General features: G+C 37.9%; 2 protein-coding genes across 2 annotated transcripts; both read right to left on the reverse strand.

Annotated features, from left to right (window-relative positions):
* Window positions 1–881: 881 nt before the first annotated feature.
* Window positions 882–10,225, reverse strand: rnf10 (ring finger protein 10). Its single transcript, XM_056729555.1, is given in 18 exon segments — window positions 882–1,894; window positions 1,989–2,162; window positions 2,255–2,312; window positions 2,398–2,492; window positions 2,572–2,709; window positions 2,860–2,961; window positions 3,122–3,239; window positions 3,986–4,119; window positions 4,227–4,446; window positions 5,681–5,815; window positions 6,072–6,229; window positions 6,315–6,389; window positions 6,392–6,450; window positions 6,531–6,715; window positions 6,817–6,907; window positions 7,113–7,318; window positions 8,273–8,463; window positions 9,684–10,225. Coding segments are annotated over 18 exon segments (2,358 nt in total). The 5' UTR covers window positions 9,829–10,225; the 3' UTR covers window positions 882–1,820.
* A 148-nt stretch (window positions 10,226–10,373) lies between these two features.
* On the reverse strand, window positions 10,374–12,473 carry pop5 (POP5 homolog, ribonuclease P/MRP subunit). Its single transcript, XM_056729556.1, has 5 exons — window positions 12,404–12,473; window positions 12,190–12,332; window positions 11,848–12,003; window positions 11,105–11,188; window positions 10,374–10,854 (listed from the first exon to the last, which is right to left on the reverse strand). Exons 1-5 carry the CDS (start codon window positions 12,421–12,423, stop codon window positions 10,751–10,753), a joined length of 507 nt encoding a protein of 168 aa, XP_056585534.1. The 5' UTR covers window positions 12,424–12,473; the 3' UTR covers window positions 10,374–10,750.
* Between the last annotated feature and the right edge of the window lie 954 nt (window positions 12,474–13,427).

Raw genomic sequence — 13,427 nt, forward strand, 5'->3', positions numbered from 1 at the left:
AACTACACCCCTTATGATGTACATCCACACGTCATCAAAACAAGTCATTTAGGACATTAATACATGACTACTGTACTGCAGAAACAAAGACTTCTTTGTCAATTCAATTTCCGCTGGATTGGTTTGTAGGGAAAATCTGCAGAATGGATTTAAACATGATAAAATGTGTTAAATGGAGAATAATGCAGGTCTTTAAAAACCGTGCAACAGTACAATAAACATACATAGAATGGGAGGACTGAGCATGATCCAACTGATGAGTGAACAAGGGATTTAGAACCCTCATGTATGTTTGAGCTAAATCATGAAAATATTCAATTTATTTCAGATCTTTAGTGCTTTTTGCACGTTTGCATTAAAACAAAGCAGATTTACAAATACATTGTACACCAAACACTAGAAATATAAATAAAACGGAAAATGATAAAAAGCTTTTTTTTTCTTTTTTAATCATGAAAGCATGCTGGGGCTTTGAATGCTCTCATAAAAGAAGGAATGAGGAAAGAATCTTAATATTTGATTAGAGACGTGGAATGCTACATTTTCATTGTGCCAATTGTAAAAATGTCTTTTATGAGTCATCGAAGCGTCTGCCAATGTACCTCTCGCCATCTTAAGGAACTGGTGGAAAATCGTAGATATTGATATGTAAATTAAATGAAATAAAAGTCTCATGTACGTTTAATGCCAAGAGCACCCTTATATTTTTGTCCACCAATGAATTTTTTCTTTACATTTGGCGGACAAAATTGCTGGCCCAAAAAATAAGTGGGTCATAACATTCATAATCAAACCAAGGTACGCGTGTATCAGTTATATTGCAGTAAGTGTGGTTGGCACTGAGCTACAAGAAAGCTTATAGAAAAAAGACAAAGCTCAAATCAGTGCATAAAGTTCCTTTATTCATTCCAGCTTTATTCTCAAATCACACATTTCTTCAGATACCAAGAAAGAGACAAACAATTCAAAGCCTCAAAACATTTCCCATATCTTTTTTGTCTTTACAAAATCTTTTTAATGAACATAAATGAAGCAGTGGAGTCAGCAGCACCTCGGTCTCGTCCCTAATATTTTACATTTTGAGCTTTGAAGCAACGTCGAATGATTGAAGGTTCTAATACAGTCAAGTGCTTAAAGACTAACTAAGCATTTGGCTTTTCCAGAAGGTACTTTTGAAATCATCCTTGATTAGATTAAACAGACTTGTAGGTATGGATGTCCTGTATTGATGTGTCATGTGTGTGTGTGACAAAGCAAAAATACAAAACTGCATAATCCACAAGTTCTACATTTGTGCATTTTAAGCAGTTTTAAAGAAAAATGGCAAATTGTCAATATTTCAGTATACAAACTTAGTATACATTTTTGGTTCAATGTGTAAGTATCTGAACAGGGTCACGCAGATGAGGAGGTGAGATGTGTTTGCAGCTGGCTGACTGCTACCCCAAGACCCCCAAAATATCACCGAAACCCAAAACCAACAAACACGCCCAAGTTATCATTGATCGAATCTGGGCAGAATCTTGAGTGTTAAATGTAACACAATGTTTTTAAATGAGATGCAGACAAAAGTTACACATCTCGGATCCACAATAATGCATAAACATCCCAGTTAAAATATAACTGTAGGGACTAATCTATGATACTGAGATTTGGTGTTTCACAATGTTGCTGCTATTGAATTAAATGTCCTGCAGGTCTGGGTATGAAAAGATGGGAGAAGCGGCTATTGATGAATAAAGTGAAACATAAGCCGGTGATTGTGGGAAGGATAAGGGCAGAAGGTCATGACGGGAGTGAATGATAAACTTCAGTGCCGTTTACTTTGTGTGAACCATTGAGGTGCTGAACAGCAGCTTCTGCTTTTTCTTCTTTTTCTTCCCCCCTTTCTCCTCTGAAGAGAAAAAAAGGCAAATTACAGATATGCAATATACAAATCTCCAGTCTTCACGAAAACGACTCTCATTCAGTAGAGCAAGAAGACTCACCATTGATAGGAATAGCATGTGCTGGGGTTTGATTTGCATGATCCAGCTGAGACAGAGCCACCTCGAAGGCCTGACTGAAAGAGTTCTGGAAATTGGGTACTGGGACCCGATCAGAGCCGTCACTCTCTCCATCACTGTCTGCTGGTGGAGGGGCCAGGAACATGTCCGCACACCCTTGAGGAAAACAAACCAGGTCGAATTAGTATGAAATGATGCCATCAAGACAAAGCGTATAGACACAAGTATGAGAATCCTGTGAGACTCACCTTTCTTTGGGGTGGTCTTAGGCCCAGCGTCCACACGAGCTCTCCCATCTTTCAGCATCTGCACCACAGAGAAGTCATCAAATTACAGCACTCAAATTAGGGTAACTTCACGCACCTAATGGGGAGGCTAGTCAGAGAATTACCTGAGCAAAGGACATGCAGTGAGAATCCTCCTCTACACTAGTGGCGACACTAACAGAGGGACTGTGTTCACTCAGATTGGGAAACATCACTCCATCTAAAATTGAAATAAATTCAAATAACTAATGAGCACGAAAGCTGAAAAAAGTCTGAATGTAAGAGAGTGTGTGTGTTACCTGAAGAAGGGCTGCTGCTCAGAGGAGATGGTGGTCCCAACAGGAACTCTGGGGGTTGTGCTAGTGGGCTGTACTGAGGAGGAGATCCAAAAGCAGGAAAATGCTGGAGGTTCTCAAGTCCAATGTGCACCTCTGGATCTAACAGACAGACAAACATCATCCTCACTCTTAATTCATACCATTAAAACATGCTCCTATTTACATGTCATGCCTAATTTCCTCACAATCGATGTCTTGTTTTATCAATGAAAATATACATAAATATCCAATATTCATCACTGTGCTTACATTTGCCTTGTTTTCGGTTCTCCTCCATCTCTATCCTCTTCTCCCTTCTTTTCTCATCCCTCGCCTTCTTCTGCCTCAGGCGTTTCCGTTTCTCCAAGTCATCTTCCAAAGAAAAGAGAAAGAGCATTATTAATGCTTTCTTTTCAAGATTTATCTTATTGCTTCGTACATTAGACGGTTTTCACCCCTTTTTCAATATCTTGCTGCTTTTTTGTCTCTGTGGGTTAATGGTGAGACAATGGGAGATAATGCACGAGTGTACCTGAGAAGCTGTCTAGGGTCTCTTTGGAGACAATCGGTGGCTGAAGGTTGAGTTCACAGAGGCTGAACTCACACGTGAGCGGCAGGTGACAAAGGTACCGGTGCCTGCGACGAATATCCTACAAATGAATATGATGCCCGTTAGTTTCAACAGGGTGAGTGTAACCGGCCGAACAATTGATCGGTCAAGCATGGAAGACAGATAACAATAAACTTTTGACCAATTAGATCTGCATTTTTTAGTTTACTAAAATGAAAACTTGGAAAACGTTTCTGTTCATTGAAATCAAATAAAATGTTGACCTACCAGATATTGGAAAAACTTTTTGAAAATTGAATACTGAATTGTGCCTTAAAAATATACTGAAATATGTTTAAAGCACTAAATTAGGATGATAAACAAAGTAAAATAAAAATTAATCTTATGTAGCAACATAAAAATTAACAATTTAATTATAAATGACAAATGCATATACCAAAATTGCTCAACTTAATTAACAACAATTAACATAAAAACAAAAATGAATGCGAATTTAAAATATTAATAAAAGTATAATTACATTAAAATAAAAAATGTTGTGAATGTATAATCAACCAAATTTTGAAAACTTTTGTTCAGAATTTTCTCTTGTTCTTAGAGCCAAAATATATGGGTGAAAAATTACAGAAATCCCCATCGCCCCCCCCCGCACAAAATAATGGATCACACTATCATCCTTGACCTCTAATATTTCTCCAGGAAAAGAATCATCAAAAGCAACATTTTTAGTCAGGACACACAGTTTACACAGAATGACCTCAAGGTTTCCATGTGGGTTTAGGGAAAAAGCAATTAGCCTTAGTGTGTGTTAAAAAGTGTACAAACCTCAGTGACAGTCTGTCCTTCAATTTCCACTACAGTAGCGGTGATAGACTGAGGGCTGTTCTCCAAACTTCCATATTCCCTCGATAGACAGCGCACATTCACTGGATGCAGGAACATCTGCTGACCATCTTCAGCTACAGAGACAGATTCATTATAATATAAAGGGGATAGTCTTTCTTAAACGGAGCTGCGGGGTATAAAATAAGCTGAACAGTAGACCTGTAAGCAATTACATACACACCTTGATAGAAGTAGTAAAATGGGCCATGATTGGAGTTCTGTGGTGGGGTTGCTTCATTCGGACCGCTCTGAGAGGTCTCTTCAACAGGTTTATCCTCAACGGAGCCTGCAGGCATCTCTTCAGCCCCCTCAGAAACATTTTGAGGAGCCGTTTCTTCCACCTGCTCCTCGTGAGCCTCCTGTATCTCATCATCAAATGCTGAGGCATATTGCAGCACAGGCTGTGGTGGGACACATAATGTGAATTCAAGCAATTCTCACTCATATTAATTAAACACACGAGAAGAGAGTCTGTATTCATATGCACTATAGACCGTTTCAAAGTGATGCTTTACGTTACTGCGCATGCGCGCGTTCATGGACTTCCCTCAACTTCCAGGACACATTTGCAAACAATAGAGTGCCTGTAGATTATTTCTAATAAGAAGCCAAAGAAACCCATAAGAATCATTACTTGGCTAAACTTGCTTCTCCAATGTTTTGATTTTGGACTGCGATACCAAGCGCTAGATTTCAATGTCTCTTACAGTTTCTTTAAATGCAAAAAACAACATGACCCATTCATTGTTACACACATAAAACAAAATTCATTTCGTTTATGTAAAGGAGCCAATCTTTTGCTGTTTTAGAGGCTATGATTATGTTTTTTTAACAAAGGATGTTCGTGTTTCCAATTTAAAAGAAAACTTTATATTTCACATATTTCAAGTCAATTGTTCACCGTTGTGCCTCTTCTAACAAAACGACTGGATTTCTTACGGTCTTTATTAAATCCCTCCTTCCGAAACGCACATACACACACACAATATCAGTGTATTACACAGAACAGCTCTCACAGTCGAAGTTAAAGTCATGGAAGCTGTTATTTGACCGTTGGTTATTTTAGAATGTGTATAGCTGAATTCTTATCACCAGCTGTACTGTGATGAAAGTGAAAGTAGTTTAGCGCGTAGCTCAGTCACGTTTACAATCTCTGAAAACCAAACACTACTCCAGCGGCTCTTCCTCTTCTCCAATGAAGATCTCGCCCCTTTTTTGGCGTATTCCTGTGGGAGGAGGTTATTAAAAGCATTCGGAATAGTGACATCATGTACCCAGGAAGTAGAGGGCTGTAGTCCGATTCCAGCCGTTCTCTGTAGTCCTTGAAAAGCGAATTCTGTAAAAGGCAATATCTCGCATGGCACTGAACTTTGAGCTTTATCATTTTGCAGATATTGTTTATGCTCTAACAGCAACATTACACACCAAGTAAAGGTTCAAAATGGGATCTTGAATAGAATCATTTTACAATAAATTAAATATAAATAGTTATTGTATTTTTAGACACTAGCCAAACGCAGACCGGAAGTTAACTGTAGTCCAGGCGCACGCGTCTGATGAAACAGTCTATAATGCTGTATAATAATATGATCATCATGGTGTTACATTCAAAAGAGTAAAGACGTCTCTACTGACCTTGCAGCTTTGGATGTTTTTGACACCGGTCACCTCTGGAGAAGGGTTCTCACAGAGAGACAGTTTCCTCATATCTGCAATGCAAGCAGAGGCATCGTCCTTACAGCGAGACTTCAGTAGTACCTCCTCTCGTTCCTTTAGATGATGAAAACATAATGATGAGCTTTACGTATCTCTGTGCAGGGGATAATGAACTACAAGTAGTGAAACAAAACTCAATGTAGTGTAATTTAAACAGTCACAAGTAACATTTGATCAAAACTGACATCTTTATTTAGTTTTATAATTACGTTTATGTAACAAAATTACTGTTCCCTTAAAGCTTTGTCTAACAATTTGTTTTAAAACGCCTTTCCAACACCAACTGTGTTCGTGTGAATGCATGCCTTACCTGTAGCATTAGTAATGCACTCTGTATGAAACAGGCCTGTGGGTCGTCTTTCTCCTGGCTGAGCTGTAATTGGAGAGCCTCCCTCTCTTCAGCGAGCAAACTCAAAACCTGCCCCTTAGATGCCAACAGCAGCTTAGAGTATGAGCTCAAATACACATCTGTAGCAGATGAAAATCCCAATAAGTCAAATGAGAAAAAATATATATTACGATGAACAAGAATCTCACAAATCGAAAGTCTCACCTCCAAAACGAATCGGCTCCTCTACTTGAATCCACTGGGCGCTAGGAAGAGCCACCAGCGATCCTTTCTCTCTCGCATCAGACGCATAGTGAGGACATCACCGATCACGAACTGATGGGTCTCCATGGCAACCACACTGAAGGTTACAAGATTAAATGTGTTACATGATATAAATGTATAATGCATGTATAATAAACAGGTGATTACAGAACAAACCTCTTGAGGTCAGTGCTGTGCACGGCCTCATAACAAATGGGGCACTTGGACCAACTCTTCTCACTCAGAGAGAGGTAGTGCAGCATACACGGCCAACAATAAATGTGGCCACAACGCGTCATGTGGGCCGCCACAGGGGGATACAGGCAGATCGGACACGACGGCACCTCATGACTGTTGATGCGCTGGGTGGAATGAATAGGTGATTGGTTGTTGCATCATTATGAGATCATAAAGATGTGTGTGCTTTCTAAAACAGAATTAATAAAAGAAAGAGATTCCTCACCACTTGCTGCACACAGTCCCAGTCCACCAAAGTGTCTGGATCAGTGAAGTGGGCTTGATAGTCCTGATCATCAATTACCACAAACTGGCAACTGGGGGACAAAAGGAAAAAATACAAATTTGAGAAACTACTACTAATAGGAACTAGAGCTATAAAAAACATCAGTAACAACAGAAGGCATCAGTTTCAAGCTTTGTGTCAGAAATGCGGTGTTGTAGTAGAGAACTAGTTCTCTGGCCATTGTTACATCTAATTTCTATTTCATTTCTATCATAGTGAAATTCTGCTGTACTCACTTAGCCTGCAGGAAGAGCTCCTTGTTAAAAGGCTTGTGTTTGTGACCCCACTTGTTGCGGCGACCCCAGCATGAATGGCCATCTCCTCCGGAGCCTAAATGGCCTCCTCGTGGCTCGAACGTGAAGTTGAGCAGGTGATTCAGACTCATCTTCTTCGGTCCAGCAAATTGAGCCGGGCTAAACTCTGCCCGGCGGTTCTCGACTACCTAAAGAAAAAAGCTTGCAGTTTATCACAGTCGAAAATGACAAGCCAATTGTTTTCTGTAAAAAGATATTTCAACTTTGACTACTTTCTGGTACTAACATGATTCTCACATTTGTAATATACAATAAAGAAAGACAAGTTATTACGGCAATCAGTGTTTGTACTGCTGTACAGCAGGTGGCGCTATTACACACCTTTGGGAAAAAGTACAGAATCCCAGAACCTAGAACGTATATGTTTTAGCGGTATTTAATGAGTGTAATCTGGGCGGAATCTTTGACAAAAAACATTAATTATCTCAATGTTAATTATCTATTTAATCAAAATGATGCATTTTTTTAAGAAACCTACCAACGTCTACGGAGTGATAAAAAACAAACAAATGAAGATAGAAGAATATGGTTTCTTTCGTTTAAAAGCTGAGACTCTGTTCTTTCATTTGACATATTTGTCCATATATTCTTTACAGAAAATTTACTGTGAGCCATTAAACTTGGGTGAAAATGTTAAAAACGCAGGCGTAGGCTGGCAACTTTTTTTTTTAAAGGCTGGCGGCGAATGAGTTATTAGGGCTGTCAATCGATAGATCACATCCAGAATAAAAGTTTGTGTTAACGCAATATATGTCTGTGTATTGGGCTGTGCATACTCATTTTAATATTATAAAATATACACAAACATACATTATATAAAAATAAATATTTATATATACTTTAATTATAAATAATACCTGTATATATTTCCTAAAATGGATGCATGTATGTGTATATGTTCATAAATTCAAATTCTATTAAAGATGCATAGTATGTAAACACTTTTTTTTATTATGTGTTCTGCGAAAGAAAGAAAGTCATACAGGTTTGAAATGACAAGAGCGTGATAAAGGATGACAGAACTTATTTTTGGGTGAACTTTAAATGTATTTTCATACGAATCAGTCAGTTAATAAACGCACCTCTTCTCTTCTCCCACCACCAGTGAGTCCATACGGTCTTTCCCCACCGCCACCTCTCTGAGGGGGTCTCTTGTCAAAATTCTTGCTTTTAAGCGGCTGGGAGCGGCGTGGGCCCGGAAAGCTCTCGCCCTTGGGAAAAGTGGGCTCACGCTTACGGGTGTAGCGCTTTGAGCCCCCATTATTTTTACTATCTAAAGGAAAAGAAAAACGTGTTTCAGTAAAATATTTTACTTGTCAGCATAACACAAGTACATAGATGCTAAATAAACAAAGGAAACACATCCAACAACAAGTTTAGAAATGAACTGTCAATATTACAAATCACTTTTATACATAAAAACTAGGGCTGTCAACCGATTAATCGTGATTGATCGCATCCAGAATAAACGTTTGTGTTTACATAATATATGTCGGTGTTCTGTGCATATTAATTTGTATTCATAAACACATACACAAAATACATACATTTAAGAAAAATATAACAATTAATAAACTTTTATTTAGAAAGTCAATTATTGGCAAATATATATTAATACATTTAAAATGTCTTAAATATATAGACAAGTATGTGTAAGTTTTGTCTTTATGAATACAAAATTGATATGCACAGTACACAGATATATATTATATAAACACAAACCTTTTTTTCTGGATGCGATTAATCGCAATTAATCGTTTGACAGCCCTAATTAACTTTAGTGGTTAAAGAACATTGCAAAAATGTTTTGGTTTTCTGGTGTTTTTCATTACTTTGCCAAAATGTACACTTGTCTAACATAATCAAACCAAGCATATGTGTTTCAGAGAGAAGCACATGACCAGAATATTGCAGAGCTTATCGACCAGCAGCAGAGGATCATGGGCCTACATCAAAACATTAGCAAAACCCAAGACAGAGAACAGACAACTTTGTTAATGTTATCATTTACAGTATGGGGCATGCCACCACTGACTCTTCCTTTGGTCACGTGGGGCAGACTGCTGTCAAGAATAGATCCTGATTACTATCCACCAAAAATGAGGGGGGTGAACTAATGTACTCTGGGGGATATAAAACTTCATGGAGCTTTAGTTTGTTTGAGGGCAATGTTAATATTTTTTATTTTTTAAGTATTTATAAAGTGTGTTTGGAAAAGTAAAAACACCACGTGGAACAGGCCTATATGGTGTAAAGTGATATTACGTCGTATATTGGTTAGAAGTGTTACGGATTATGCTTGCATACATTGATATTGGTAAGACTTTACATTACTTGTTCAATGTAAATAATAGACCGATCGATCAAACGACCAGTTGCTACGTCATATTGGCAAACACAAACAAAACCACGACGTACGCCTTTTTGCACTTTATTTGTTACATTCTATACCGTACGTGTGTTGACGTCATTTATAAAAGGCTTATCGTTTACCTGTTTTGGTTTTAGAATCTGTAGGAGTCGGGCCTGTTGAGCCAGAACGGGGCGGGATCTTCGTGTTGCTGCTGTTGTTGGCATTTGGGTTTTTCTCCATGTTGAGGCCGAACTCCGGTGAGAGAGCCGCCGAGCTCTGTAGCATTAAACGGAAGTAAAGCTGAAAATAACGGACTGCTGCAAACGCGGGTCAGGCGACGGAGGCCCTTATTCATTTCTGTCAAACACGGAGACCCCATTACGGCGACATCTTGACCACAAACAAACCGAGAAAAACAGAGAGACACAATCCAAATGTCTCTGTAAAAAAGCTGTTCGTTAACACAAAAAACAAGCGCCCAAAAAACGGGGCCTCGCCCCTTGAAAAGTGTCGTTTTTCTCCGGCGTGGGAAACGTCTCGCCCCACAAGGCGTTAACCGCTCTCCGAAAAGGGAAAGCGGATGGATTATTGGGTTTTAACCCAAATTTTCCTTTGCAAAATAAAGTCTCACTTATGGCGACGGGTCGCCAATCGGGAAGCGCAAATACCCGGATGAGGCTTATAAACCTCGCAGGGTGTACGAAGTGCGCATGCGCGGACGTACAGCCTCTGATTGGTGTGATGAAGTGAACCGTCACAGTCACGTCATTAAGCGCGTGTTGATGTTAATATTTTATTTTGACAAAGGAACTTTTAATGAAGTTATATCATTGACTTTTAAGATTAATTATGCTTTATTTTGTTTACTAAACGACTGTTTGTTGAATATAGTAACCGAGTGGTTTCCATCATAACAAAATTTTTAAATCACACATAATACACATTTTCTATACATAATAGTAGTAATATCTCTGCAATAAGAAAATTATTTACAAATAACAGTATAAATGAAACAAGTTCACAAATAAAATGAAATCAATGAACTAATATGAATATCCCATTACTTGCACTAACAAAAATATCTGTTAACAATTTATTTACTGTTCATATTTATAACATATTCAAGATTTTTCCAATCATGGTAACACAATTGTTTCATGTCATTATTTGCAGCCACAACTGTAACTTGTTATTGGTGGTTTTAGGTTTATTCATCGTCATCTTCGCTGCCTTCTTCATCCTCTGCCTCCTCCCCTTTGACATTACCCAGTGAACAACTTAGGATTGCTCTTCTGACATGTTGTTTTTCAGCTGTTAGAGAAGAGAGTGTGTATATATGTAAATCCTTTACATGAGTCACACTAAGTGCCAACGAAAAATATAAAACCATCAAAGTACCATCTGGCACACGAGTAGAAAAAAATCTTTTTTACATTTCTAGAGTTGTGCAGCATACCATTAGGGGTATTCTATTTAATTTCATTATTGATGATATTGCATTATTTCAATAGTACTTCCCATATTATGGGATGGCTGTAACAGGCATGAAAACAAAACTTACCATCTGTGTTGCAGTCTAGCAGCATTCTGTGGAGTTGCTGTCTATTGTACTGAGCGAGAAACTTCTGACTTGTTTTAATTGTGCCTGTGGTTGAAAGCAGGAAATTACACTGATATCAAATAACATGATATGTGAAACGTGACATGTTCCTACTACCCTAATATCTAACAAAGAACATGTCAGATAAAATTAATTTGTACTCATATACTCAAAACTTTAATGGTATGAACTGAAAAAAACATTTTTCAGGCGTTTTGACTACAAGGTTCCCTGTAAACCACAACATCATTTAAAGGCAATTTCTACCCAAAAAACTATTTGAGCTTGGCATAACAAAAAATATTTATTTTTGTTATCAAAATAAGCAAAGCTACCAGTGTTGACCACATTCAAGTAAAAGTATCATCACCTGGTTAGTAAATGTAGCTGGCTAGGTGATGTCATACATATGACTGCTCTATATAAATATAGCAGTATATCGGAATCTAGACAAGGTTTGTCCAAGAAAGTGCAAGATTTGTCCCTTGATGACTGAAAAGTCCCAAAAGCGGTGGAAAGGTAAAATCCTTAAATTTGAGCTCTTTTAATGCTTGTTTGTATTATTTTTCAAATAGTTTTAAGTCTAGCCCTCTGGTTAAGGGCCACTGACATAAGAGTGTCACGTGACCCTTAAAGATTCAAGCCAGAATTCACAATATGAAGGGGGCAATGTTAGACAAGTAATTTAACCACACTTCTCTTACCTCCTACATGTATGCAGTTGAAGAAGCATTGCACGTTCTGAGGCTGACCTCTGTTCTCAAGGTGTGTTATGAAAGGAAGTGCAGACCAGATGAGCCTATAGTGCGCTTTCCTGCAGCGTATAAAGACCACTCCAGTGAGGGCATTCAGGTATTTCACTGCAGAAATGAAGAGTCAACACATTTCTTTAATAAGTCACTTTATACATCTTGCATAAGAAAGTACTGATAATTACAAAAACGATGAAATATTGAACAAAATGTTTCCATTTTTAGGATTATCATTATCCATAAGTGACCAATGTTAAGACCGTCATAAACAAACGAAATAACATTGCTGCTCACCATTAACACCTATGTTAAAAAGCGCTGACCCGTAGTCTCCGTGTGCTCGGTTGACGGCTGCTCTGAGTGTGTGGTGAATGGCTCTCTCGTCCAACAACTGAAGACTGTTCCGTTCAGGTACACAGACCTCGCAGAGCAAATACCTGTACAGTAGACATGATAAGACGTTAAAATGGGTTACCAAAAGATGTAAATAGTGAGCACTTTTTGTTACCTTGATTTAAATCGGACCATTTTTTCAACACGTGCGTGACTTGCTTTGAAAACACTGCACTATACTTCCGGGTTTCTTTTTCATCCAATAATAATTTTCTACGGTGAAAAGGGGCGGGACTGTAAAGTGACGTCAACATTATAAAGATAGACGAAGTTAAAATTGTCGGTGTTTATTAATATACCTCACCCAGGTATATATATATATATATATATATATATATATATATATATGTGTGTGTTTCAGTGTAGCAGCATATACTTTTGTTATATATATAATTTATTTAGTATTATATATTAGTAGGATCAATGCAAGGTACAATTTATTTTTATTACATCATTCTAATATTATGTAATACGTTGGTGTATTTTTCCTTGCTCTTTGTTCTTTTGGTTATTTTTTTGGATAACCATGTGTCGCTCAAGAATAATTAAAATAGTTTCTGAAAAGATGTATGATGTCTGCCTACTTAATTTCATATGCCCCAGCAACAAAGTTTTACTGCGTTTTTGGACATTTTCTGTCTTTATGTAGGTAAGAAATGGTTAACAATAACGTTTTTAAATTGTGCTTTAGCAAATGTTTTATTTCTCTGTTGCAAACTTTTGTGTACGTTCTTTGAGCCTCGATAGAGGGCGCTAGACAACAACGTACATTTAGCCCAAAAGAGGCGCATGTGCTCACACGTTATTTGTCACTAAAAACATGAAGTGTATATTATTAATTTTGAATAACAATACTTTATTGTTCAAACAAATAACAAGAACATGCAAATAACGCTATGTGTTAAAATTATGTAGCCTATCTAACATAACCCATAATATGTAGAATGTCCTCTTTTCTCGTTTTTCTCGTTTGATTACAAAAAGTTATAACAGAGTTCGAAAGTCATTTTGAAATGTCTCTGGAAAGTTGCAGTGAAGCGCAAAGCAGTCCTTGTGGCACAGAAGTGGTCCCAGCGGTCCCCGCCTTACATTGGGACTGATGCTTAGAGATGGTGATGGTGGGTGTGTGCGCGTGATCA

This window comes from Triplophysa dalaica, chromosome 18 (genome assembly GCF_015846415.1).
Source record: "Triplophysa dalaica isolate WHDGS20190420 chromosome 18, ASM1584641v1, whole genome shotgun sequence".
NCBI lineage: Eukaryota > Metazoa > Chordata > Actinopteri > Cypriniformes > Nemacheilidae > Triplophysa > Triplophysa dalaica.

Coding starts and splice junctions, on each gene's coding strand:
- pop5 (XM_056729556.1), bottom strand. CDS start 12,423: ATGGTCCGATTTAAATCAAG. Junction 11,189..11,847: donor CAACTGCATACATGTAGGAG/GTAAGAGAAGTG, acceptor TTTCAACCACAG/GCACAATTAAAACAAGTCAG. Junction 10,855..11,104: donor GCTAGACTGCAACACAGATG/GTAAGTTTTGTT, acceptor CTTCTCTAACAG/CTGAAAAACAACATGTCAGA.